This window comes from Pteronotus mesoamericanus, unplaced genomic scaffold (assembly GCF_021234165.1).
Source record: "Pteronotus mesoamericanus isolate MK-2021 breed Mesoamerican mustached bat unplaced genomic scaffold, CSHL_Meso_final scaffold_582, whole genome shotgun sequence".
NCBI classification, from domain to species: Eukaryota; Metazoa; Chordata; class Mammalia; order Chiroptera; family Mormoopidae; genus Pteronotus; species Pteronotus mesoamericanus.
In genome coordinates, this window is record NW_026555323.1 from 685,825 (window position 1) to 713,747 (window position 27,923).

At 47.3% G+C, this 27,923-nt stretch overlaps 1 protein-coding gene across 1 annotated transcript in view; it reads left to right on the forward strand.

Annotated features, from left to right (window-relative positions):
• The first annotated feature begins 297 nt into the window (after positions 1–297).
• The window catches only part of HERC2 (HECT and RLD domain containing E3 ubiquitin protein ligase 2), a 185,074-nt gene continuing 157,448 nt past the window's right edge, over positions 298–27,923 (forward strand). Inside the window, exons 1-4 of the mRNA XM_054561907.1 lie at positions 298–403; positions 1,033–1,135; positions 14,821–14,935; positions 26,848–26,985. Of these exons, the coding sequence (XP_054417882.1) occupies positions 1,064–1,135; positions 14,821–14,935; positions 26,848–26,985 (325 nt within the window). The 5' untranslated portion in view covers positions 298–403; positions 1,033–1,063. The remainder of the gene's footprint in view (positions 404–1,032; positions 1,136–14,820; positions 14,936–26,847; positions 26,986–27,923) is intronic.

Sequence of the window (27,923 nt, forward strand, 5' to 3'; positions counted from 1 at the left end):
CTGGAGTCGAATCCCACTGTCTGGAAAGCCTTTTTCGCAGGGCTGGGCGAAGTCCGGAATTGGAGAAAGTGCGTGCCTACGTGCGTGCGTGCGGCGGAAATCCCTCCTCTCTGCGCCTGCGATTGGTCCTGACCATAATTTGCGTTCCAAGGAGGAAAATAAGCAGGATTGAAGGAAGCAGAAGGATCGGGAGGTGGGGCGAAGGGAATCCTTTTCTCCATTGGCTGGGCCCGAGTAGGAGCCTCACTGTGATTGGCTTCAGAGTGGGGGCGGTAGTCCCGCGTGGGCACACCCCTCCGGCCGCGAGAGGAGCCGGGATCGCGGGCGCGGGCGGAGCCAGCGGCGGCTCTGAAGCAGTGTCCGCACGCCGCCGGAGCGAGGCGGCCGGGCCTCAGCGCTTCAGGTCGTAGTCTCCGGGGATTGGTGAGGGCGGCCTGGGCCGGGGCAGCGCGGGCTAGGATTGGGGCTTGGGGCCAGGCCGAGCCGGGGTGCGGAGGGCGTGGGCGCGGCCGCCGGACCTGGGCCTGCGCGGACGGTCCGCGGCGCGCGTCTAGGGTCTGTCTTTCCAGGTCTAAGTGATTATTGTTTTGGATTTTTCTGCATGTGTGTATTTTAATTAATATGCTTCACGCTCCATCGGCTGGTCTGGGGTAAAGCGGCAGATGCACGGTGCTGTCATTTGTCGTTGAAATCTGGGTTTCCTGTTTATTTGTGTGTTTTCCTCTCGGGTTTAAGGGAAGGGGATGACATTGTGGTCCGGTCTCCGGTGACCGACCATTCTTCTCAAGGTCTCGCGGACGTAGTCCCGGAGCCGGGCGAACCCGGTGTGTGGCTCTCACCTGGTTGGAAGTGGGCTCTCTCCCTCTTCCTCCCGTCTCTCCATCTTTCTTGCCTTCTCGCCTCCTCTCACTTGCCTCCCGCAACTCTTCTGCCTCCTGTCTGCTCCTTCTCTTTGCCGCATTACACCTGGCGCGAGGGTCTTTGTAAAATTCTGACAAGCCTTAGTCTCCAGCGGTTTTGTTTTACTTGCAGGTCTGACAGCTGGGAGGAAGCCAGAGGAAAGATGCCCTCGGAGTCTTTCTGTTTGGCGGCCCAGGCTCGACTGGACTCCAAATGGTTGAAAACGGACATACAGGTGGGGCTTTCACCAGCCTTTTTCGCCTCCATATTTAGATTTCTGGCGAAGGTTTCCTTTAGGGTATGAAAGGTGATGCAGATCGGGTATTGCCAAGTTAGAGAAGCGCGTTTATTTCCCTTGACTTAAAACCTACCGTTTATTGTGTCGGTTTTTACTGCTTTTTTTTTTTTAACAGAGTGTGTGGCCACATTTTGATTATAGTTATTTGGAAGGGCCAGAAGCTTGAGGTTTAGTTCTACAAAATTTTTTGTTACTGTTTTTAAGAGGTCTGTATCATTCTTAGCTATATTTTGGTGACTGTTTAAGATGGTCCGTTAAGCGTGTGGCAGAGAACTGACATGCGGTAATTTATTATGTTCTGAAGAGACTTACTCGTTTTGTGGTGTCCTGTGCCTGTGCTTCTGGAGGGACAGCAGTTGAGTTTTGGTCTTTGCTTTGCCGTTGTGACTAGTCTTTAGAGCAGTGCTCGGGTTTTAGCGTCTACAACGTGGAAACAACACACAATGCAGTAGGCAGATGACATGTCATAGAACTGTGCACTTGAAACCCATACAATCCTATTAACCTCTGTCACCCTAATAAATTTAATTAAAAAAGACCATGCGGAAACGACCGTTGGCCTTAGACTCTCTAATACTTTGATTTAATAAGGTAATTGCCAGCTTGTCTAGAAATCATGGAATAAATAATTAGCAGTAATATTTCTATGGACTGGTCTTCACCCAAAGTTGTTTTTGTTTTGCAAATGGTTCGGAGAAACGACTTTTGGAACTCCACGTTAGCAGCAAAAAGAAATGTCCGAAATACTTTGTAGTATATGTGTTTTTTTCTTTTCCCTGAGGTTAAACATTTTGAGTCTTTCTTAAGTAATCTGCCTTTTCGGATACAATCTCATGTACTGCATGATGGTTTATCAAGAGCCACAGGTGTGCGTAGTGCAGGAAAATTGCCCCTCTAATTTATTCTTTCAAAGTGTCGAGTCCTGGCAGATACGAGAGCCCATGTTAGAATTATGTTGTGGGGAGCAGGATTGTTATTAGTGGTGTAATTGTAGATTAAAAAGCACGAAGAATTGGATCAAGAATTGCCATAGCAGTGACTTTTTGGGTTATTGTCTTTTGTTTAGCCATTCCTGTCTGTTTCTTTGTCATGTTCTTTTTAAGGAGGACGAGGGAGGTGAGATAATATCACATTTCTGAAATCTTGAGAGTCAGGCAAACTGATTTGAAGAATTGTTTTCATATTAGTGGTTAGGTATTGTGGGAAAATTGTTGAAGTAGAGAACTGTATCTAATGAAGATCTTTTTCTTGGTAATCATAATCAAATAATTGCTAAATATGAGTTTGCGCATCTTGATCTAAAACCAGTGTAAAGCAGAGTTGAGCGCCTGTGATGAATCCGGCGTAAAAAGAAGTATCACTTAGACCGTCAGAGTGCTACCATTTTCCTTTTGATTCATTTGGTGTGGTACACAGTGCTTGGCCCTTCTTAGATGTTTTGACTCTCATTCAGAAGCCTTCAGCCCTGGCTGGTGTGGCTCAGTGGATTGAGCACCAGCCCACAAACCAAAGGGTCACTGGTTCGATTCCCGGCATAGGGCACAGCCCTGGGTTTCAGGCCAGGTCCCCAGCAGGGGGCGCGTGAAATGCAACCACACATTGATGTTTCCCTCTGTTTCTCCTTCCCTTCCCCTCTCTAAATATAAATAAATAAAATCTTAAAAAAAAAAAAAGAAATATAACATTATAAAAAATATAGTTCAGAAGTCTTCCAAACTCCTTCTAGGGGTAAGTGAAGAGACCCAAGTTTTGGATTGCGCACCTGAGGAAAACTGTATTGTGGATGTTGAAGCTATTTGAGATCGTGAAAAAAGGTGATTGTTGGTTTTATACAATTCCTTCAGCTTTGCTCATTAAATGTGAGGAATGAATGTCGTCGTTTTACCCTAAGGAATCACTTAGACATAGTTTCTCTCTTTGGAGTCCCGCGTACAGACGCATACTGAGGATGTAAGCTCTGTACTAACAGGTTTTACCCTCACATCTCTCTCACCTGCAGTGGGACGCCTGCCATTCCCTAACTAGGGGTTTGTATCGGAAACAGAATTGACACCCAGTTAGTGACTAGCATGTGGGGTAGAAACATGTTTCTGAGACGTAGGATTTAGCATATCTATTTTCTGTGGCTATTTCTGCTTGAAACACCCTGGAAGTTTATCGTAACTTTAGAAAGTAAAAGTTTACGGAGACTGAGAACTTTTAATATGTGTGTGTTATTAAGAACAGAGATAGCGATTCTAGACTTTCTTGATCTCAGGTGTTCAGGTTTGTCAGACGTAGCACCTTGCCACTAGCTGTCTCTAGGGGAGTGTGCGTTCGCTGGCAGGGTATTTCTGGTTTTACATGTACAGCCTTTATTCTTTCAACTCTGGTTTCTGATTGTTACGTGGAGGCCCTTGAATTGTCATGTTTTCCTTTACAATTTTTCAAGAGGCAATACAGTTTACAGTGACGAGGTGTTAGCTACACTCACTACCGTTACTGTCTGTATGTTTACTGTAGAAGTCCTGTCCTTTGGTTGGTAGGTTTTTCAGTGACCCAAAAAGTCAATTAAGCAAAGGAACTATTATAAAAAACAAGACATGAAACCTTAAAAGTGTTTTATTCTTGAAACGTACACGCGTATTTATTTACTAGTGTTGATGTAAGGCTAAGGGTCCAAGAATGGCATTATCCTGTTCTTTCTTGCATAAGCTGTACTCAGATGAATTTCCTACAGTTTCTATTTTGGGCTCCTTTGAAGTGGAGCATGAAATTAGATATGCATGAAGCAGTTTTTAAAAACTTTTTATTTTGAAATAATAACAGGAAGTTGCATAGAAAGCACAGGTCACTGCCTGCTCTTGAGCCAGACTCCCCCAGCGGATGCATCTTAGGTCACGCTGCGCGCAACTGAAAACCAGGAAATTGATGTGGGTACAGCTGGGCTCGGTCTGTGCCATTTTGTCACCGTAACCACCACCACGATGAAGAGCCAGGCTGTCCTTCCCCACAGAGAGGGCTCCCTCCTGCTATACTCTCCTTCCCCCACCATTCCTCACCCCTGGGAGCCACTAATCTGTTTCCTATCTCTATAATCTTGTCATTTGGAGAATGTTATAGGGCTGGTGACCTTTTGAGATTGGCTTTGGTTACTCAGCAAAATGCCCTTGAGGTCCGTCAAAATTGTCGAGTATGTCAATAATGAAACTCGGACCGTTCATTTGCTGCTTCTGCTAATCGTCCATTCAGAATGATTAAGCGTAAACATTAGCTTTTCAGATGAAACTTAGAATTATTAAATGTATATATAGGCACTTTATGTTTAGAAATATCAGTAGATTAAAAAACGTAAATATGAACATCTTGGTAAGTTCTCTTTTCAGGTTTTATAGTTCATAGATGAAATGTAGAAATAAAAGAATCTGTAAATACAAGTAACTTAATTTGTGTTCATAATGATTTATGATTACTTTCATGTGTTTTTTATTCATGTTTTGGTTAGATCTTTGTATTTTGGAGCAGCTTTGTCAGGGGCTTGTACATTTTGTCAGCTTTTTTTTTTTTTTTATAAACTAGCTTTTGGCTTTGGTTCTTGGAAGAGACTACTAGTGTTAATGGAAAGAAAATGAGTTTACTATTAGATTTCAACAACTAGGCTGTCTGCAGAAGAAAATTGAGTAATGCATTTCAGGCACCCAAGAAAAAATGTGAGCCCACGATTTAATATTCTAGCAAAACTGACTTTCCAGGTAAAAAGGATACAAACTTATCAATGAGTGAGAACCCGGAGCGGGGAGTTTCCCTGGGTCCTTCCTGAGGCACTGAGTCCACAAAGGTCTGGCAATGTCTGACTGACTGTAGATGAACATGCGGTCGGTGGTGGGCTTGACGCCTATAGTCATGTGTAGACTAAATGAGTTTTAAAAGGCAGAGAGTCCTGGCTGGTGGGGCTCCGTGAGTTGAGTGCCGGCCTGCGAACCAGAGTCGCGGTTCGATTCCCAGTCAGGGCACATGCCGGGTCCCCGGTGAGGGGCGCACGAGAGGCAACCTCACGTCGGTGTTTCTCTCCCTCTTTTTCTCCCTCCCTTCCCCTCTGTCTAAAAATAAGCAAATAAAATATTTAAGAAATAAAAGTAAAAGGCAGAGAGCGTAGCGTATAACAGCCGTACTTTTCTGCCGTGTCCGCTCTGTTAATTCCGTGTGTCGAAGTTTTCCCTTGAGGTGTATTTTTCATCTCTAGAAAGGCAACTTCTATGTATTTCATTTCACTTGTCATTCTTTTCATTTTCTCTTGTATTTGTGAGCATGTGGGTCACATCTGTAATAGAGCTTTTAATGTTCTTAGCTGCCAGTCCTGTCATCTCGGTCATTGCTGGATTTATTTCTATTGATTGACTCTTATCATTTCTATTGATTGATTGCTCTGGTTTGGGGCACCTTCGCATGCCTGGCAATTGAATGGTGGACATTATAAATATTATGTTCTTCTGTGCTGGATTTTGTTTTATTTCTTTTTTAAGATTTTATTTATTTATTTATAGAGAGGGAGAAAGAGAGGGAGGGAAACATCAATGTGTAGTTGCCTCGCATGCCCCCAACGGGGGACCTGGCCCACAACCCAGGCATGTGCCCTGACTGGGAATCGACCCGGCAACCCTTCAGTTCACAGGCTGTGCTCAATCCACTGAGCCACACCAGCCAGGGCTGGATTTTGTTTTATTTCTTTAAAGAGCCTTAGTGTTGTCTGGCATGTGTGTTAAGTTACTTGATCAATTTGGCCTTTTCCAAGCTTGATCATCACGTTTGTTTGGGCTGATCTAGCACAGCCTGCGTGAGTCTTGGGTTAATGTACCTACCCTCTGAAGGCCATATCCTTAGGCTGTTGTGTTGGGAGGCCTTTCCATTCTGGTTGGTGGAAACACCAGGTTTTCCCAGACTGTGGATCATGGGGATTCCACTGCCTCCTTTCTAATGCTTCTGGAGCCAGGCCAGCCTTGGAGATTTTCTCATCCCCTGCCTCGATCAGCCAGAGACTCGGGCCCCCTCAACCCATCCCCAAGGATCGCCTTCTCTTTGCAGCTCCCTCCTGTCCTATGTTCTTGTTATTTTGGCCTACTTTTAGCTGATCTGCCCCCTCGGCTCAGCCAGACCTCTGGGGTCTGCTTGGTTCCGTTCCCCGCGCTGCCGCCCGGAAGCTACTTTAGGCAGTGAGCTCGCCCAGCCGTGGGCCGTACTTCACCCGTGGCCCAGCCCAGGGTGGCAGATCTGGGCTGCCTGTGGTCCAGCGTTGAACAATTCTGTCTGCTTTTCTCCTCAAGAAGTGAATCTCTCACAGGGGGAAGCACAGGCTTTGCTAATCTGCATTGAACCTCATTCATTGGATTCTCAAGTTTTAGGTATTTTGGGGGTCTAGATTTTCCATGTTTTTGTTTCGATGAATTTTACTGAGATACATTTAGTAAAATGCGTCTCTTTTAATGTGTAGTTTAAAGTGTTTTGGCAGTTTAACTGCCACATTGTGTGCTTTTTTTATAGTGTCCAGTTCTCTGTTGAAATTTCAATCTGATCTTTCAGTCGCGTGCACATAACAAATCGTGCACAGCCTGTAGGGTCCTTGACTGCGTCTCCTCCTCCCTCTGGCGTGACGCGCCAGCGTGCCAGTGTGTTGCCCTTCTGTCTTCTGTCTCGGATGTCACGTCACATAACATAGGCATGGGTTATGGCTTCCCAGTGGCCCACCACAGAGCGGATGACGCAGCCTAGAAGATGAGGGGACAGCAGGAGCTAGCTCCCCATGGGGCGAACAGTCACCATTTGGCAGGGACAGATAAGGGAACCGGCTATTTCAGTTCCCGCCTTTTCTCTTCTTCCCCGGACCATCCTGTGGTTTCTTCTTGCAAACCCTGTAGAAGAGCCCCACGAGCTAGTGACCCGGGCTGCTGACCGCGTGGCGTTATCTGCGGCCCGCTGCGGAGTGCGGGCCAGCGGAGCGACACCGCGTCGGCAGACTTTCTGGGAAGGGCCATGTAGTAAATGTTCCTGTGGGCCACGTGTTCTTTGTAACAACCGCCCACCTCTGCGGTTGGCATGCGAGAGCAGCCACGGATGATCCATAAACAACACAACTTTATGGATTCTGAACTTCCTAATTTTCAGGTGCCATGCAATATTTTCCTTTTCTTGATTACTTTTCAACCACTGAAAAATGCAGAGGGCTGTATAAAATCAGGTGATGGGCCAGATTCGGCTTGTGGGCTGGGCCGTAGTTTGCTGACTCCTGTAGTAACAAGCTGTGTCATGGGCTTCGTGGGCTTCCTGTCTTGTTTTATTTTATTTTTATTTTTATTTTTAGAATAATATTTTATTTTCATTTCTTTGATTGATTTGAGACAGATAGATAGCAATTTGTCGTTCCACTTTTTGATGCATTCACTGCTTGATTCTTGTATGTACCCTGACCGGGGATCGAACCTGCAACCTTGGTATATTGGGACGACGCTCCATCCGGCTGAGCGTCCCGAGTTCCCCTTTCCTCTTCCCCTCTGTGCTCTGGGCAGGTGTCTGCCCAGCAGAGTCAGCACTTGAATCCATTGCTCGGGCTCTCCTTTCCAGGACCAAGTCTGTGTCTACATTTCTGTTTTCTGGAGTCACTCTTGACCTGTTTCTATTGTCGTCTTCTTCTTTTTTTTAATCACACGGTCTTGTCTTACGTGCAGTTATTTTTGAATTCCAGGTATTGTACGTAAATACTTGGCAACCTTTGAGGCCCTAGATAACAGCATGCTCCGCCGAGAGGATTACCAAATTAGCAGCACGAGCAATGCCAGGGCGCTGCGGAGCCGGAGCCGTGGGGGGCGGCGGTGATCCAGAACCGGGCTCCACCCGTGGCAGCCGGCCCGCTCCCCCCTCACCTGCGCTTGTGGCCTTTTGAGGTGCCCCTCAAAGCCTTGTGTGATTACCAGTCCCTCCCCCCACCCCCCGCCTGGCCTGGCCTGGCTTCGCTTCGCTGTGGGAACGCGGGCTCCAGCCTGTCTCAGCCCTGCTCCCAGCCTTAGGCGCTCCGGCCTGGCTCTCCGGCCTTGAGCCTCAGGCTTGCTCTTCTTGCCGCTTATCTGTCTGCCGACAGATGCACTTTGATGTTTCTGCCTGACCTTTCCAGTTGCTCTCGAAATTCATCCTTCAGATTTTTTGGAATTCATCTCTTGCCCCATGTTCAGTGGGTCCTTAGTATTTTTCTGCAAGGCTAAAAAAAAAAGGTAGATACCTTTGTTTTAGTTATCTGCCAATATTTGAACGGACAGCATTTCAGGCATATTTTAAAGATAAGAAAAAGAAACACTTTCTAGCTTGTAAGTTAATCAGACTCCATTTATTGATTTGGCCCGATCTATTTTAGATGACATTGTGTAATTACGCAGTTGGGAAGCGGTCATTTTATCTATTGGTTTTTTTAATAGTCATTTCCATTGAGACTTTAAGGGTCGCCTTGCCTCATCCTTTTTGGTGTTCAGGGGTCGGCAGCCCCCACGTGGGGGACGCGACGGCTCCCCCAGGCCTCCTCACTGCACCCGTGGGTGCACGTGGCGGCGCCGGTGAGAAAGGACAAGTTTGGGAGTTAGGCCGCTTCCCCAGTCCTGCTCTGACTGCCTCGGTGTCATGTGAGCTCGGTCACGTCCTCGAACATCTACCTACGCGCTCTCCCTCAGAACTGGGCCTATTGGGGCGCCCCCGCCACCCCGCCGGCTTCTCTTCAGGACTTTGCCTTTACCTGCTTTGTCACTTTAGAGATGTGAGGTAAGAACGTGAGCAAAATGGGAAAGGGTGTTAGGGTGGAATAGTGCTAATCATAAGTATCTGCATTCTGTACGCAAAAAGGTAAAGTTTAAAACCTCCATCATCCATCACCCATTGGGAAGTTTGGTGTAAATTAAGTACTAACGACAACTTAGACAGTTGTACAGGTTTTTAAAAATTATTTATTTATTTTTAGAGTGGGGAAGGGAGGGAGAAGGAGGCGGAGGGAAACATCAGTGTGAGAGAGAAACATTGATCGATTGCCTCTTATATGCCCCCGACCAGGGACCAAACCCACAGCCTAGGCACATGCCCTGACTTGAATTGAACACGCAACCCTTCGCTTTGTGGGATGGGCTACAGTCTTAAATTGACAAGTTGAAGTGATTTTTTTTTTCCCCCTGTGCAGGCTGTTCCTACAATGCCGTGGTTATTTTCCAGTTTCCCCAGCTTCCTTTTCCTGGGCATTCTAGCTTCCCTCCCAGTGTCCTGGGGTGCTCTCCCAACGCCTTCATTGCTGCCTTTGACAGTCTGGCTCTTTCAAGCCCTCCCCCAGGACGCTTGCTTCGTTGCCTTAGTAACATTCCTCCTTCCTCGACTGCTCTCCAGTGCCCAAACCTTGTACTTTGAACCATGGTTACCAGAGCCTGTGACTCATTACCCTCCTTTGGTCCTCAGTTTCTAGGAGGCTGCTCCAGCACATGTCCTTGCAGATGCCCCGTCTCCACCTCCCGCTCCTGACACTGCCCAAGTGATAAATATTGGGCAGCGGTAATAGTTCTTATTTCCACATTAAGTGAACCTCTTCCTTGGCTGCTGCTTCTTTTTATTTTTAAAAAGATTTTATTTATTTATTTTTAGAGAGGGGAAAGAAAGGAGAAAGAGAGGGAGAGAAACATCAGTGTGCGGTTGCTTCTCGCGCGCCCCCTACTGGGGACCTGGCTCGCAGCCCAGGCCTGTGCCCTGATTGGGAATCGAACCGGCAACCCTTTGGTTCGCAGGCTGGTGCTCAATCCACTGAGCCACACCAGCCAGGGCGGCTTATTCTTTAAGCATTTCATCTTTTGGCTTTTTCTTCCTTCTCGATAGCTCTAAATGGCAATGTTTTTCAGCCTGGCCTGCTCCTCAAAACATTGGTGCCCGGAGCCCAGCCACCCTGGGGCCATCCAGACGGGGCTCAGGACGCTGGCCCACAGCCTCTCGGCTGCTGGAGGCGTCCCCTGGAGGCACGGGTTTGAACCTCTAGCCCTGCGCTCTCTACTGCAGTCTGGATTTGCATTTATTATGTGGGTGTAGAGAGGAGCACTTTATTTATATTCAGTAGTTAGTGCAAATCTCAGTGGTTAAAAAATGAGCCGATTTTCTCTCATTTCAATAGTTTCCAACCTCTTTTTCACCTTTCATGTCTCTCCCATTTGGTCTAAAATGCTTTGAGTACTCCGCTTCCCTTGTCTTGGTTTAGGTTCTTATCTTTTATTGTGGGTGGGGAGAGGGTGCTCTTGGCAACGGCCTCCTAAGTTATTTTCTCTCTTTCTATTTTCTTGCTCTGTCTCCATCCCTCGCATGAGCACTGAGTTTTTGTTGTGGGTAGAAATTAGGCTCTTCCATGGGCTTGTGAGGAGAGCATTCCAAGGACCCACGCATGGGAGATGGTGGTGTGGCACATGGTTTGTGCAGGTGGAAATCTGCCCCTGGGTTCCAGTGTCCCATCTCCCCCTGTCCCGCCATGGAAATGTCCAGCCTGTCCTCAGCAAGGCCAAGGCAAAGGCCAGTGTCCAGAGTTTCTGCTTCAGAGTAAAGCTTAGTCCTTCGGAGCCCGCACTGTCTGCTGCGGGCCCCGGTAGCTGCTAGACCCACATGGTTGCGTGTTCCTGGGCAAGAGAGAACACGCGACACAAAGGGCAGGTATGTTACCACGTCGGGGGGAGGGGGGAGGGAAAGAGCAAGAGCGTGCGTGCGAGTGGGCGCTTCTCTGTTTCCCTGGGACCATATTCGCTTGGGTTTGGGATGGATCGGGTGCTTTTTTCAAAAGAACAAACAACTTCCCAAGGTTTTGTGAGCTTTTGATAGGCTCACCCCCTAGTTAGGTGGACAGGCCCAGGACCCCTCCTTCAACAGCCTGGTAATGGGGGGGGAGGCCGGGGGCGGGGAACGGGGGGAGTGTTGATCCTCTTGGAGGAACACGTTGACCCCCTAGGGTGCGAAGCTGCAGTGTCCTGGTGGAGCCAACGGGCTCCTGCTCCCCAGTGTGTTCTACTCAGTGGCTAGTTTCCATTGCCCCCTTTTCCTTTTAATAATTAGCTAACTACCAGTGGTAGCGTCTTGGCTTAGGACGTGATCATTTATTCCCTGGAGCACCTCCCGATGGCACGAACCCTTAGAGCACGGTGCCCACAGGCTGTGTGGTCTGCCTGCCATTTGCCCCCAGCCTTGTGCAGCCGCGTGGGGACTGGGCTGAACCCCAGCATGAGGCCTCAGCTGCTGCCTCCTACCTGAACGGGCAGAGGAGCCAAACCTTTCCATCTCCTCGTTGAAACCTCCGGGGCCCGGAACATTCATAGCTCATTTTTTAAAAAATTGAAAGGTTTTTTTATTGATTGATTTTTTTTTTATTTTTATTTTTTAAAGAGGGAGAGGGGAAGGGAGAAAGAGAAACATTGATTTGCTGCGTCGCCACGTGTGCATTTGCTGGTGGCTTCCTGTCTGTGCTCTGACCCGAGATCGGATCAGCAACCTTGGCGTATGGGGTGACGCTCTAGCCACCTGAGCCACCCGGCCAGGGCGTAGCTCGCTCTTTGGGAAGGAGCTGGCCTCTCTCCCTGCCAGTTGATACTTGTGCCAAGAGTCATATATTTTGGTCCCGAGTATGTACCCTGCAGTTACCTTGTTGTGCACAGATCTGAGGCTCCTGTGAAAGCTGAGTCAGATGCCAGGTTGGTTTCACCTTGTCGCTGATCACAGCTTAAAACAACAGCTCACGAATCCTCTCTCTCCTGGTTTGTGGGGGTCGGGAGCCTGGCCGTGACTTAGCTGGGCCCTCTGCTTCTGGCCTTGCAGGGAGCAGGCTGCGCTGCGCTGTGCCTTGGCGTCTCCCTGGGGTCCTCGCCGGCAGAATGCAGTTTGTTGCGGTTGTGGGACTGTTGTGAGCTCCTAGAGGCGGCCCGTCCCCATAGGCAGTGCGTGGCAGGTCACAGCTGCGGAGAGTGGCTCTTCTGGGTGACCTTGTCCGCTACGGCCCACAGGACCATCTTTATTCTGAGCAACTTCCGATGAACTGATATGAGACCTTAATTACATGGGAGGAATTCTTTACCTTTGCCATGGAAGGAAACAACGGAGTCACAGAGCGACGTCCCATTCTGCCCACCTGTCCCACCCACACTCAGGGGATTCCACAGCGTTTGTGTGCACCAGGGTGCTAGGGTCTTGAGGGTCTTCTTAGAGTTTTGCCCACTCTACATTCTTTGGGGGAAAACGAGATGCTACAAAAATTACTTGGACAGGTGAGGTAAAGGATTGGGGGCAGAGTCTTGAAAAGTCAAGAAAAATTTTGTGCTGAGATCGCTCATAGAGTGCCCTTCAATTCTTTTTCTTTAAACTTTTTTTTAAAGATTTTATTTTATTTTTACAGGGCAGGGGAAGGGAGGGAGAAGGAGAGGGAGGGAAACATTGATATATGAGAGGGATACATCAGTTGGTTGCCTCTCGCACACCCTCAGCTGGAGACCTGGCCCGCAACCCAGGGATGTGCCCTGACAGGGAGTGGAACCTATGACCTTTCGGTTCACAGGCCAATCAGTGCTCAATCCACTGAGCCACACCAGCCAGGGCCATTTATTTTATTTTATTATTATTTTCTTAATCTTCACCTGAGATCTCGCAGGTGAGGCATGTTTACTGATTTTAGAGAGAGAGGGAGGGAGGAAGAGAGGATGTGAGAGAGAAATATTGATTGCTTGCCTCCTGTACGTGCCCTGACCAGGAACCGAACCTGCAACTTTTTGGTGTATGGGATGGCGCTCCAACCAGCTGAGCCACTCGTCCAGGAAGCAGTGGGTGGGTCTTGAAGGTGGTATATGCCGGAGTGGTGACAAGGAACTAGTCAGTGGGTCTCCTGAGCCAATAAAAGGCCCAGCATTTCACTAAAAGATGGGCAAATAGGTGCATCTCTTTTAGCGTGAAGTGTCTCGTATGTCCGGTAAGAGTAGCACCGGCAGTTTCTGGAATGGGCGCCTTCTCTGGGTGTCTGCCGCGCCTCTACCCCTCGCCGGTTGCTCGCTCTCAGAATCCTCTTCTGACTTCCCAATACTGACAGGCAAGAGCTTTGTTGTTCTTTGTGTTTCTTAAAAATCGTTTTTTTCTTTTATCGATTTTAGAGAGAGTGGAAGGGAAGAAAGAGGGAGAGAAGCATCAGTGTGAGAGAGATAACATCGATTGGTTGCCTCTTGCACATGCCCTGGCTGGGGACGCAGCCTGCAACCCAGGCACGTGCCTGGGTTGGGAATGAAACAGTGGCCTTTCGATTTGCAGGATGATGCCCCACCAACTGAGCTGCACCAGCCAGGGCTGCTTTTTTGCTTTTTTTCTTTAAATATCAGTATGGATTAAATGCTTTTTTATTTACATTTGCTGCCTACTACAGTTGTTATGTATTTTGATGCTCAAAATTGTTTTAAATTTGGCCAGTAGAGTCCCCAGCAGGCTTTAACCAACTTCTTTGACGCAAAAATAAGATATTACAGGCTCATTTTGTCTGGTCTGGTCCTGGATCAGCCTGTTTTCCAAGAGTCCAGGTTTTAGTTACAGGAAAAAGGTACTTAGGAACCAGGATCTGGGTGCTGGGTGTACTCACTACTGTTGAGGCAGGGCAAGCAGATATAGTCAAATACAAATTCAGCTGAGATTTTCAGGTCGAGTTGTTCTTAAAAAGCTCCTTGATTTTATCTTTTTCACTTAAAACCTCAGTTTCTTGTAACACCAAAATACTTTATCATAAACATAGGTTTTGTTAGGTTAACATTGCTTTCTCTAACAGTGTACGTGAAATATATAAACATTTTAATGTCAATACTGTGATTATCAATACAACCAATACGTAAAGTTTAAGTTTTTTTCCCTTGGACTTTATCTAACTGAAGGTGTATAGTTCAAAAGGCCCTTGAAATACTTTTTTTAAAAAAAGATTTTAGTTACTTATTTGTAGAGAGGGGGAAGGGAGGCAGAAAGAGAGGGAGAGAAACATTGATGTCAGAGACAAACATTGACCAGTTGCCTCTTGCACATGCCCCTACTGGAGACCAAACCCACAACCCAGGCATGTGCCCTGACTGGGAATCGAACCTGTGGCCTTTTGCTTTGCAGGATGATGTTCAATCAGCTGAGCCACACTGGTCAGGGCAAAATCCTTTTCTTTTTGATAAACGCAGGTTTATTTGCTTGCTACCAGTTTTAGGTTTTGCTTTTTTACGATTTGACTTTTGAAAATGGTAATAATTTATTGTGTTCGAAATAAAAACACGTAAAGAATACCCAAAATCTTGTTTTCAGTCTTCTCTGTGGCCTCCCACTCTCGTACCCCTTCTTGCGTGCCCATAGGTAATTGTTGTTTGTTTCTGGTTTATCTTCCCAAAGCACAGGCTTTGCCTGCCGTTTTTTTCTTGTACCTTACACAAAAATTAGCGTACTATATACATGATTATGTCCTCTGGCTTTTTCACTTAACTGCTCTTCTTGGGATAACTTTTTCTTAAATGTTGAAGAGGAAATGAGATGTCTTCCGTATCATTATTTGCGAATACCCTTGTGAGTATGGTCGCTCTCTAAGTTATCTTCTTTGTGGTTGTCAGCTTGCGTTCACAAGAGATGGACTCTGTGGACTGTGGAACGAGATGGTCAAAGACGGAGAGATTGTCTACACAGGGGCAGAACCAACCCAGAACGGAGACCTGCCTCCTAGAAAAGGTAAGGGCCTTTAACTTGGCCTTTTCTGAAGACATTTATAAGTTATGTTTTATAGACCTTTTGGAATGTGCTGTAGAAACAAGAGTGTCTGAGCATAACTCTCTGAAGTTTGGTTTTACTTTGGTGGTGGTTATTGAAACATAGCTAATATCCCAGGCTGCCTGGATTTCATTGTTCTCCGAATGGAAGGCCTTTTCATTGCCAAGCCTCGCTGTGGTGGTGTCCCGCTGCTACCTCATCTGCAGTTTGCGGGCACATCAGTTAATATTTATTCTGTTAAATTTTTTTTTTTTAAAGATTTTACTTATTTTTAGACAGAGGAGAAAGGAGGGAGAAAGAGAGGGAGAGAAACATTGTTGTGAGAGAGAAACATTGATTGGTTGCCTCTTGCAAGTCTGCCCTGGGGACCTGGCCTGCAACCCAACATGTCGGGGAATGTAAGCAGTGACCTTTCAGTTTGTGGGATGACGCCCAGCCCACTGAGCCACACTGGTAAGGGCTCTTCCTTTAAGTTTTGAAGGATGTCTTGCCTTGGCTAGCCATAAATAGTTGACTTTTAAAAAAAAAAAATCCTCACCTGAGGATATGTGTGGAGAGGAAAGGAGAGGGAAAGGGGATGGGGGTGGGGAGAGAGAGGGGGAGAGAGCAAGAGACAGAGAAGGAGAAAAACAGAAACGTGAATCGGTTGCCTCCCATATGCGCCTTAACTAGGGATCACACCAGTACCCTGGGTATGTCCCCTGACTGGGACTCGAACCCACACACTTTGGGTGTATGGGCTGGCACTTCAACCAACTGAGCAACTCGGCCAAAGCAAATAGTCATTTTTGAAAATTATTTTTATTATTTAAAAAATTAAAATCTTTTCAATTATACTTGACATAATAATATATTAGTTTCCAGTGTACAAAGCAATGGTTAGACATTTATATAACTCACAAAGTGAACACCCTTGATAAGTCTAGAACCCATCTGACACCATACGTGGTTATTACAGTATTATTGACTGTATTCCCTGTATTGTAGTTTATATCCCTGGGACGGGTTTTTTTTTTTTTTTAATTTTATTTACCTTTAGAGAGGGGAAGGGAGGGACAAAGAGAGGGAGAGAAACATCACTGTGTGGTTGCCTCTCACGCACCCCCCTGCTAGGGACCTGGCCTGCAACCCAGGCACGTGCCCTCACTGGGAATCGAACCGGCGACCCTTAGGTGCACAGGTTGGCGCTTAATCCTCTGAGCCACACCAGCCAGGGCCCTGGGACTGTTCATAACTGGCAAATTGCACATCCCAACCCTTCCCCCTTTTCACCCATGCCCCGCAAACCCCGTCTACCTGGGGACCATCAGGTTGTTCTCTGTATCTCAGTCTGTTTCCATTTTGTTTGTTCATTTATTTTGTTTCATAAATTGTGATTATTATAAGATTGAGTAGAAATAATTATTTCTTAAATTTTGCTCTATGACTCTCCTTTTTGGAAGCCTTTGGCCAACGGATGGGACTTGGTCCCTTATTTTATTGTGTCTTGTTTTCTCTGAAGGGAAATACCAGTGAACACTCTTGCTTAGGCTCGTAGTTAGGAAAACTCAACGAGGCCGTTGTTCAGTTGATCTAGACTTTGGTTGTGAATTAGAATCACTGTTGAGGCTTAAAAATAAGTGGGTGCTTCTACCCCCGCAACCTGATGATTCTAAGGAGCCTCACGTGAGACCCGCTGCTGAAGTTTCTAAGTCCTGCTTTTTGAAAGTTATCAAGATGGATAAAAATACTACTTCAGGAAATAGTTCTTTTTCTCCTGGTAGGGTGATTTGGGATGGTGTCCACTTGAAAATACATTGGAAAAACATTCGCACGTCTTCTCATTTATCATGTCTACCAGAGTTAGCCTTCTTTTTCCTGTTACTTTACTGTGAAAATTTCCACACGCCCAGAACAACCAGGAGACACACACAGTGAGGAGCCACACACCCTGCCCTGGACCCCCCGGCAGCTTGGCTCCCTGGCTGGCCGTCCGTCTGTGCACCCATCTGTCCGTCTGTGCCGCTCACCTGGCTCCCCCAGACACGGCATGTGTGTAATTCACTCAGTCCAGCTCAGTCGAGTTTTTTTGTCTTTAAGGTTAAATGTATGCATAACGGAATACACACATTGTAAGTTTACTATTCCACAAGTTTTAACAAACGTACTATAGTTTGCCATGTATAATGTGCAGCTTTTCGCCCACATTTTTGAGGGGAAAAAAATAAGGATGTGCATTTTACACGGGTAGCACTAGGCACTTAAAAAGCCAGCTTTTCTTGTTTGTGATCATCACGTCAAGGCATATGTTAACACAAAGTGCAAAAGCAGTTGCAGCAGGCCTGGAAATCCCTTCATAACAGGAACAAGTATCTAAATAAAAATCAATAAAAAATTGAGTTAAAAACCTGAAGTGGAAGATTTTTTTTCCTGGAAGCTTGGGCCAGAAACGTGGGTGTGCGTCATACACGGGAGCACACGCTACACGGCAAATACAGGAATCCGTGGAACTTAACCCTGCCGGTGCCCCTCACCCTCAGGAGCCCCGCCCCCCGGCCTGAGGCAGCAGCCTGTCTGGCCTGGCCTTTCTCCCCCCACTGAGTGAAGATGCCTTTCTAGAAATTCCTGTGGGTGTGGTCCTGCCTGTGATGTGTGCTCTTTTGCGTCTGGCTTTTTTCACTGTTGTGTTCTAGAAGTTTCAGTAGTTCATTTGGTGTATCTTTAATGTTTTATGCCACTTCTTTCAGCCCCCTAGTATTTATTAATGCATTAAAACAGTGGTTCCCCAAATGTGTGGCATGAGACACCAGTTCTAAAAGGTGCTCTTGAGACGAACTGGTAATTACATGGAAAAATTCAAAGTGTATTTCTTATTCATTATTTTGATGAATCGTTTTTGTTCCTTCAAAAACCATGTTAGAAAGCAAAGCATAATTGTTCTTCATGTAGGTCCTAAATGAATAGTTTTTGGGGGGTCATTTTTTTGCTGTTCAGTAAAAGTGTCTATTTTTAGTGTGGGATGATTTTTATTATTAGAAAATACTTTTTTCACAGATGTGTTTATACATATCGAGTTCCATTTTATGTACATTATGTGTCGGTTGTGTTGTAGCTGATTGTGAGGAAAATATAGATCAGGGTAGAAGTTCCTTAAATGCATTTCTTTGCTTTATTTCCCCAGGATTGATTATAGGCACCTTTTTTTTTTTTTTTAAGATTTTATTCATTTATTTTTACAGAGGGAGGGGGAAGGAGAGGAAGAGAGGGAGAGAAACACGTGTGTGGTTGCCTCTCACGCGCCCCCTACTGGAGACTTGGCCGCACAGCCCAGGCGTGTGCCCTGACTGGGAATCAAACCAGAGACCCTTTGGTTCGCAGGCCTGGCGCTCAAGCCTCTGAGCCACACCAGCCAGGGCCAGGCACCTTGTTTTATTGTGCTTTGCAGATACTGTGTTCTGCAGATACTGTGTTTTTTTTTTACAAATTGAAGGTTTGTGGCAGCCCTGTGTCGAGCAAGCCTATAGGTGCCATTTTTCCAACAGAATTTGTTCATGTTGTCTCCCATTTCGGTGATTCTGGTAATACTTCAAACATTTTCATTAGTATTGTATTTGTCATGGTGATCTGTGGTCAGTGATTATTTTTTAAATTCTCACTTGAGGACATTTTTTTCATTGCTTTTAGAGGGAGGGGAAGGGAGAGAGAAACATAAATGTGGGAGGGAAACATCAATTGGTTGCCTCCCCTATGCCCCAGTCTAGGGATCGAACCCGGAACCTAGGTATGTGTCCTGACCAAGAATCGAACCCACAACCTTTTGGTTATGGGACGACACTCCAACCACCTGAGCCACACTGGCCAGGGCTGTGATCAGCGATCTTTGATATTACTAAGCAAGACCCTCCAATAGCAAAATGATTACAACTCACTGAATTGTTCAGATGATGGTTAGCAGTTTTTAGAAATACAGTATTTTTTAATTAAGATGTGCACATTTTATTTATTTTTTAAAACATTTCAAAAAATACTCATTTTTAGAGAGAGGGGAGAGCGGGAGGGAGAGAGAGGGAGAGAAACATCCATGTGTGGTTGCCTCTAGCGCGCCCCCTACTGGGGACCTGGCCGGCAACCCAGGTATGTGCCCTGACTGGGAATCAAACAGGCAGCATTTCTGTTCACAGTCTGGCACTTAATCCACTGAGCCACACCAGCCAGGGCAAGATATGGACATTTTAAAAAGACTATGCTGTTGCACACTTGACAGTCCACAGTGTAATGTAAACATACATTTATAATGCAGAGGGAAACCAAAAAATAAAAATCCCCCAAAAACCTTGTGACTCGCATCAGTGCGGTATCGCTCTGTTCTGGTGCTTTGGAACCCACCCTGTAGTACCTGGAGGTGTGCCTGTCCTTCCTTCCACACTCAGCCACCCTGGCGTGGGTTCTTACTGTTGTCACGCCCGAGCCCACCATGGCTTATTTCTGGGAGAGTGGCTTCTCATCGTTTGCCATTGTTGTGGGATAAACTTTCCTTTCTTTTGGTCGAACTTTACGTTCCTGCTCAGGAGGAATGAAAGCTCCCTCCCCAGCAGAAAGCTTTTGTTTCCGTTCAGGCCCCTTGCGCCAAAGATAGGCTGGAACGGAGCCTCACACTTCTGTGGGGCAGGGGGCAAGGTTCTCTTCACACCCTCTGTAGGGCTGTTTGTGTTTACTGTTGGGAGGCGAAGTAGAGGGGGCTGCGGCAGACAGGCTGAGCTGACGGCTATTTTTTGTCCCGGGCTGGCCTTGTGTGAAGAATGTAACGATCGTGAGCTGCTTCGTTCCTTGTAAACCTTTTCTGTCTGGGCAGGTAGTAGCACCAGTATTAGCCAATACTTTGATTAGCTGCTGTAGATCTTTTCTTGCAAGTATTTTCTCATTATTTCCTTGACTCTTCAACTCTACCAAGAAATAGAGGCCACAGTTTGCAAAAGAACAGGGGGGCAGAGCTGGAACTTGAAATCAGGCCTCCTGAGTAAGTTTCATTGCTAGTTCCATTGCACTACAAATGTGGTTTGTTGACATAGGACTGACTTTACATCGTTCCATGGAGCTCATTTTTGGCTTTATCTGACTTCATATAAGCGTGGTGATTAAAGTTTTTTTTTTGGGGGGGCTGTTAATCAGCACTCTTCAGTTATGTGTGTGAATTTTAATAGCTCAGAGATGAATTTTTGATTCCTCTTTGGAATATGGATGTTTCCATTACATCCTGGGTCATTCATTGGCAGTCTCCTGCTGGTGTTTCAGTTTTTCTTTGGAGGATGTAAAAAAGCATTAAATATGGTCTGTCCCCCAATTAGCTTGTGATTACGTGGGCATAACAGGCATCCCCATACCAGGGCAGAGAACTGGGTGACAGAGGCTGCGGCTGTCACCCACGCCCAGGGCTGGAGGAAGTCAGGGGCGGAGCGTTTCCGTCGTTGTGCGGGAATCAGGGAGTCCTTCTCTAGGGAAGGTGGCGTGCGGGTCACAGGGGAGAGGTGGGCGCTGGCATCCAGGGAGATGACTGGGAAGGGCCGCCGGGCGCGGGTGACGGGGAGCAGCGGGCGGTGAGCGGGCAGCAGCAGGAGGGGCTTGGGCCGGCCTGGAGGGAGCGCCCCCCGCTGCTTCCAGATCCTGCAGGCCGTGCCCGCTGAAGCCGTGGACGCTCCCCGTGTGACGCCTTTCTACACTAGAGTCGAAAAGCACCGCACAGAGGGCCCTAGATGTTAGGGACAGGTAGTCGGGCCATCTATTCTCCCAGCAGTGGGAACTCAGAGAGCCAGAACCTGATCCCGTAGCCCACGCGCCCTCACGCTCTGCTGCTCACCAGCGTCCCCCGGGCACGTGGGCGGACCCCTGGGGCCAGCCCTGCCCTGAGTCTGTTAGCTGGGGACGGGGCCTGGGAATTCGCAGTTCTGACCTGGTTCCAGGTCCCGCGGCTGATGCTTGCTTTTCAGAGAGCGCGTTGCGTCCGCATGTAGGAGAGTTAGAGACCCAGAGGGAGGGAGAGCTGCCTCCTATGCTCCCCAGAAAACAGCATTCAAAGCACCAATGTATTCCAGGGCAAGCAGCCTCAGTTAGAGTTCGCTCATACGTTTCTTCTGTCCTCTGTAGCTCTTACTGCACTGGATCTTGAGTCCTTTATGGAAAGCTTAATGCCCCCTGGGAGTCGGCCGTCCGTCCAAGGGTGACGTCAGCTCCTGCGGGAGCCCCTTCCCTGCAGGGCGGAAGTGCCAGTGGGTCCCCGCCATTGTGTGTGTCTGTTGAAGCCGGATTTCTGGCCTTCGGCTTCGGGAGGAAGCAGATGATAAGACTCAAGGCTCTGGCTAAGTGCCTAACTTAGCCACAGGATCAGGCTGGAAAGGAGTCCGCTCCTTCGCGGGTGGGGGCTCCATGGGTGCCCTGTGAGGATTTGGTCCTGGTCCACAGCGGGGGTTAAAACGTAGCCCAGGCAGCGAGGCCTGGACAGCGTCTCTGGGGGCTGTCGTGGTCCTGGGACCTGCAGCCTGTTTGTTTAAATAACATCCTGCTTGCACGGAGTGAATCTGGGGAACATTTATTTTGTCTCGGTTTGCTGGCTCCTCCCGTGTTGTGAGCCTAAAGCACAGGGAAACTCTAACGGTAGCGGTGAGCTAATGAAGAAACAAAGGACAGCGTACCTTGACCCCCGTTTTATTTCCGCCTTCCTCCTGCGTGCAGGTGTTACGTTGGGAGTCCCGTGACGTGGGAGCCAGTGTCTGCTGCTGTGGTCATCCAGGGAGGGCCAGAGACCAGTTGGGCATAAAAACACCTTGACAGCTTTTGCCCTGCCCTGGTGGCTTGGTTGGAGCGTCTTTCCGTACACCACAAGGCTGTGGGTTCAATCCCTGGTCAGGGCGCGTATGGGAGGCGATTGATGTTTCTCTCTCACATTGATATTTTTTTCCTTTCTCCCTCTCTTTCCCTTCCTCTCTCTCTAAAATCAATCGATATATATCCTTGGGTAAGGATTAAAAACTTGCTGGTTTTATAGTTTGGAATTTTGGGTCCAGTCCTGGGAAGCTGGCTTCAGACAGCTTCCGGAGGAGGCCGGCCGGGGCTGAAGAGGGTGGCTGTCTCCAGCCCTGTCCTGGCTGGGGATCCGTGTCACAGACAGGAAAACTCGGTCTGGTGGGAAGGACTCACACTTTTGTTGACTGATGAACTTTGCCAATGCTGACACATTTTTTACGTTTTGTAAACCAAGTCAGATAAAGTTCACTTTCCCTCCAGTTTTCTACAATTTACTATAATGCTCACTTGTCTCTTACCATCTCTTTTCCTCTTGACATAATGACATTTTTAAGACAAAAATGACTTTCTCTGCAATAAAACGTATCATTTTGCATACATACTTCTATTTCTCTGTGGCCATTCTTTCTGGTACCATCACAACCACTCCTATTAATTACAACTTTCATCCAAATTAGGCAACTTTTAATTCAGATGGTGTGTGTTTTTCTGACATGCAATTTGTATGTACATGTCATTTCTCAGCCCAGTTCTATAATTCCGACACCAGCCGGGTGTCTAGCAGCTCAGTCCACTTTTGACGGTTCCTTGCTGGAGTTGGCTCGGTCTCGCAGGGCTGCGTCGTCCTCAGGTGCTGACCACAAATGGGGTTCCCCGGACTACAAATGCAGGGGTTCCCATGAGGTTCCCTCAGGCTCAGTAACTCACTGCAGTGACTCAAAGAATGCGGAACGCCACTTGGCTTACGTTGATCTGTTTATTATCAAGGATACAGCCCTGGATCAAGCACATGAAAGACGCAGGGGTGGGGTATGGGGACAGGGGCGGGAGCCACTGCGCCTTTCTGGGCGCACCAGCCTCCTGGCACCTCCACGGGCTTGTTTACCTGGAAGATCGTCTGTCTCCTTGTTCAAGAGTTTTTGTAGCTTAACACCCTGCCTCTCTCCTCACTGGAGGTCAGGGGCTGGGGCTCATAGTTCTCACCGGCTCATCTCTCTCATCACCGCGTGGTCTTCCTGTTGAGTGGCCCACGCCCCGAAGCCAGCGGGGGGCCCCCTCAGCACAAACGGGGGTGTGGTGGGAAGGGGCTGCTTCTGCGCAACCAAGGCCCCTCCCAATCTCAGCAAATCTGAGGGTTTTAGAGGCTCTGCCTGGAACCTGGGGCCAGGGCCAAATATAGCTTTTTATTGCACCACAGGAATAAAAGGGGGGAAGCAGCCCTGGCCGGGAGGCTCAGTTGGTTAGAGTGTCATCCCATGCGCCAGAAAGTTACGGGTCTGATCCGCGGTCGGGGCACGCACAGAAGGCAACCTGTCGGTGTTTCTCTCTCATGTCGCTGTTATTCTCTCTCCTAAAAGCAGTAAAAAACATATTCTCGGGTAAGGATTTAAAAAAAGAAAAGGTAAGTAGGTGTTGGAGCATTTTAGCAGACATCTGGAGCCCACGTTCACTATTAGAGCCCCATTTTCTGTGTTTGATGAGCAAGAATGTGCGCAGTAAGAGGTAGAAAGGTGTTTTTGCACCAACAGAACCTGTACTTGAAGTCCGACCCGGTGTTCGCATGTAATATGTGTTCAGGGGCTCACAGATTAGCTGTTGGTTGCACCAGTTAATATCGGCCGGTGTCTACGCATTAACCGAAGATTTGTGCGTTGTTTTGAACCTGCACTTTAGAGCAACTTCCTGGAAAAAAAAAAAAAGTTTGTCAGAATTGTATAATTCAATGAGAGTGACTCTATACTCTTACATTTTCACAGTCTTAAACATTGTGAAAGCCGGGCTGCCTGACAAGGAGAAAGTTTAGGAAGTTCAGGTTACCTAGACGCCCCTTGAAAAAACGAACCCGAGGCTTCGGCGACCTGTGTATATCGGGGGCTGGACATAGAGCCGCTTCTAACCAGAGTTACCCCACCAGCCTGCCTTTCCGGCGTTCTCTGAGGGTTCACCGGGATTATGTGTATTTGGATTCTACGTGTAAAAGTGCTTCAAAGACAGCAGTTTCTGAGAGATTTTTTTTTTCTTTCCTGCAACTTAATTGAGACGCAGCCGACATACCGCCTTGTGTAGGTGTAAGGGCTACGGCACGATTCGATACGTGCACTAATTGTGAAACGATCAGCTTCGTTAACATCCATCACCTCACGTAGTTATTTTGTGTGTGGGGGAGGGGGGGCGAGAACATTTAAGATTGACTCTCTTAGCAGCTTTGAAGTATACGATGCAGTTTTGTTACCTCCAGCCACCTAATGCTGTGCGTTAGGTGCCCGGTACTTGCCCTCTTAGGACCGGAAGTCTGTGCCGCCGGGGCCACCGCCTCCCATTCCCCCGACTCAGCCCCTGGCTTCCCCAGCTTTTTTCGGTTCCACATGGAAGTGGGTCACATGGTGTTTGCCTTCCTCTGCCTGACTTAGTCCATTTTATAATGTCTTAATCAGCCCTGGGGTTGTCAGTAGCAGGACTTCCTCCTTTTTTTGTGACTCAATACTCCAGTGCATGTGCGTGTCTCACACGTACAATGGGATATTTTATAAATATATATAGCTCGTACTTCATTTCCTCATCTGTCACGGACACCTCCCTTGTTTTCTCGCCTTGGCTAGGGTAACTAATGCTGCAGTTGGGGTACAGACGTCTTTTTGAGTTAGCGTTGCATTTCGTTGGGACACAGACCCCGCAGTGGGAGCGCCGGGTCACCTGGTCGTTCTGCGTTTAATTGCTTGAGGAGCCGCCATAGCGTTTTCCACAGTGGCTGTGCCCCTGTACGCGCATCAGCAGCGCGCAAGGGTCCCCTTTGTGAGAGATGCCGCCTCCCCCCGCCCAATGCTGGTCCCTGTTTAAAGTACTAGAAGTGTCTTTTCTGGGGATTTTTGATTTCCCTTTTACAAGATTATGTAAGCCTTTAATATTCTTTTTAAACCAGTCCGACTAGGAGTACCGCCAGGTTTAATCGGATTCGTAGTTGATTTAATACTTGCTTGCAGAGGTGAGACAATGCACATGCGCAGTGAGCGCCCTTAGAGCTGTGTTTGACATCAAGGGTCTGCTGGCAGCGTGGGGTCTGCTCGTGAACGGGTCTGAATTATTTGCGATCTTCCGGAGTTCCACAGTCTCACCTGTCCCCAGGTCGGCCTGGACGGCATTTGGGTGTGAGGCCTTGACGTTGGTGGCGAGGCGCCTCCTTTGTGTCACACATACCCCGGCCCCCGGCCGCCACTCATCTCTGTCACTGCCGTTCTCTGTTTTGAGAATGTCATAGAAGTGGAATTGTACGGCATGTAAGGTTTCGAAACAGACTTTATTTACTCAGTAGTTACATCTTTGAGGTCGTGTGTGTTAACAGTTATTCTTATTGCTGAGCAGCATTCGTCACAGGAAGGTACCACCGCGTGTTTATCCATTCACCTGCTGAAGTACATTCTGGCTGCCCTTTTTTCTTTTTCTTTTTCTTTTTTTTTGGTAATTATAAAAAAGTCTCTATGAACATTCCTTTACACATTTTGCATGAATATAATTTCCATTTCTCTAGGAAAAATCCATAGTAGTGTGACGGCTGGGCCACATGGTGTGTGTTTCTCTTTGTACAGAACTGCCACACTGTTTTCCGAGGTGGCTTTGTGATGCGTTCCCCCCAGCAGCGTGTCCCAGGGCCGGTGGGTGGGCGTCCTATTCAGCACTTGGTGTTACCACTACTTTTTATTTTAGCCAATCTTACAAGCATATAGCGGGATCGCATCATGGTTTTAATTGGCATTCCCTTAATGGCTAATGATACTGAGCACCTTTTCATGTGGCGATTTGCCACCCTCGTAGCCTCTTTGATGAAGTTTGTTTAGATCTTTTAATTCATCGGTTAATTAGGTTGTTAGTTTTCTTTTTGTACAGCTTTGAGAATTACTTATACTTGGTATTCTCGTTATAGGTCTTTCATCAAATATGTGATTTATACTTTGGTTTTTCATTCTCTCAATAATATCTTTTACAATGTTTTCTTTCATGGATTGTGCTTTTGGTCTCGTGGTGCTTTTTTGCCTCGTGCTTGATAGCATGTGTTCTCCTATGTTGTCAGGAGTTTCTTGGATATTTGTCCCTTGTTGGTTTCAGATATTTTTAGGTACTCCTTACTGTTTGCAGTATGATACAATTTCTTCCACAAATTTGGATGTATATTTCTAATTGTGTCATTTAGAAAATAATTTCTATAGTTAAGAGCCTTCGAGGATAGGACAGGTTTACACTTCAAGGTTAAGGTTAGTTCTTTCTTCAGTTGTCCTATAAGCAGCTTCATGGCATTTGTTCTTGACTGAAACTTTGAGTGGGAGTCGGGGTTCTCCGCTTGTCCTTTGTGCCCAGCACTCGGGAACGTGCTGTCCACGGTGGACCCTGTCCACAGCGGTGTGCGGTTGGCGGTGGAGTAGGGCGGGATGCAGAGTTACCCCCGGGGATAACTCTGGGGTAACCCGGGGGTAAAAGTGATTTCCCTGGGACGCGTTAGCATTTGGGAATCACGGGATAAAAGCAGTTAATGTGAAAATCAAGTACGTAGTCACCAAAGACTAAGTTTCTTTACGGTGACGTGTAGTAGGCAATGGATGGAAATTTTGGAAGACATGCTTCAAAGAAGAATTTGAGTGCTACATTGATTTCTTTATTAAAAATGTTACCGGGCAATTCATTTCTTTGTTCATTGCGCTGTACCTGTTTTGGTGGTAATTCATGCAAGTTTTAAAAAAAGTCATCAAACGGTCAACAAATGGTCCGCATTGGAACTTACTTAACATTTCCATTTCTGGGAGGGGCATTTACAAAGAGACTGACAAGCGATGGTCCATCTTGAAAAGCAAGTTTACAGATTGAAGAAAATATTTTTAATTTTTCAGATGATGGTGTTGATGCTCAGAGTGGAACAAAGAAAGAAGATCTGAATGACAAAGAAAAAAAGGATGAAGAGGAAGCTCCCGCCCCTGCTTATAGGTCCAAATCCATCCTCGAGAGCTGGGTTTGGGGCAAGCAGCCAGGTACCGTGATCTGAGAGTCTGCTGCTTTGGGAAGCCGGTTCATGGACCAGAGATGACTGTTTCTTTTGTGTTGTTGTTGTTTTTGGTCATGGAGTTTTAAAAAATTTAAGTTAATTTTTTTTTATGTTGTGGTAAACTATGCATAACATACCATTCACAATTTCAGCCATTTAAAAAATTTTTTAATCTTTACTTTTTAAAAAGATTTTTAAAATTTATTTTTAGAAAGAGGGGAAGAGAGGGAGAAGGAAAGGGTGAGAGAAACATTGATCGGTTGCCTCTCGCGCGCCCCTGACCGGGAGTCGTTCTCACGACCTTCCAATTTGCAGGACGATGCCCAGCCCACCGAGCCACACCAGTCAGGGCACAGTTCCGGCCATTTTTAAGTGTTTAGGTCAGTGGCATTAGGTCAGTTCACATTGTTATGCAACCATCGCCGCCACTGCTCTCTAGAATCTTTTCATCTTGCAGAACGGAAGCTCGGTCCTCCCTGAACCGTAGCGCCCCTCTCTTCTCTGCCCCAGCCCCTGGAAGCCGCGATTCTGCTCTCTGTCCTTAGGGTCTCGACGAGTCTGGTTACCTATGTAAGTGGTGCAATCGTATAATATTGGGACTTTTGCGATTGGCTCGTTCTGTTTTTAGCATCACGTCTTCAAGGCTCACCCATGTTCGAATTTACCTTCCTTGGGGAGGCAGGACTCCGCCCCCTGTACCCACGGCGTTTTACCGCCCCAGTCCCCCGCGGGCTGTCGCGGTGCTGCCCCCTGCCGGCCGCTCTGAGTAATGCTGCTGTGGGCGCGGGCGCGCCAGGTCCGGCCTCTGCCTTCAGTTCTGTGTGTGCACACAGGGGTGGAATTGCGGGATCGTGTGGCGATTCTGCACCTGCCTTTTTGAGGACCCGGCAGACTTTCCCTCAGTGGCTGTGCCGTTTTAATCCC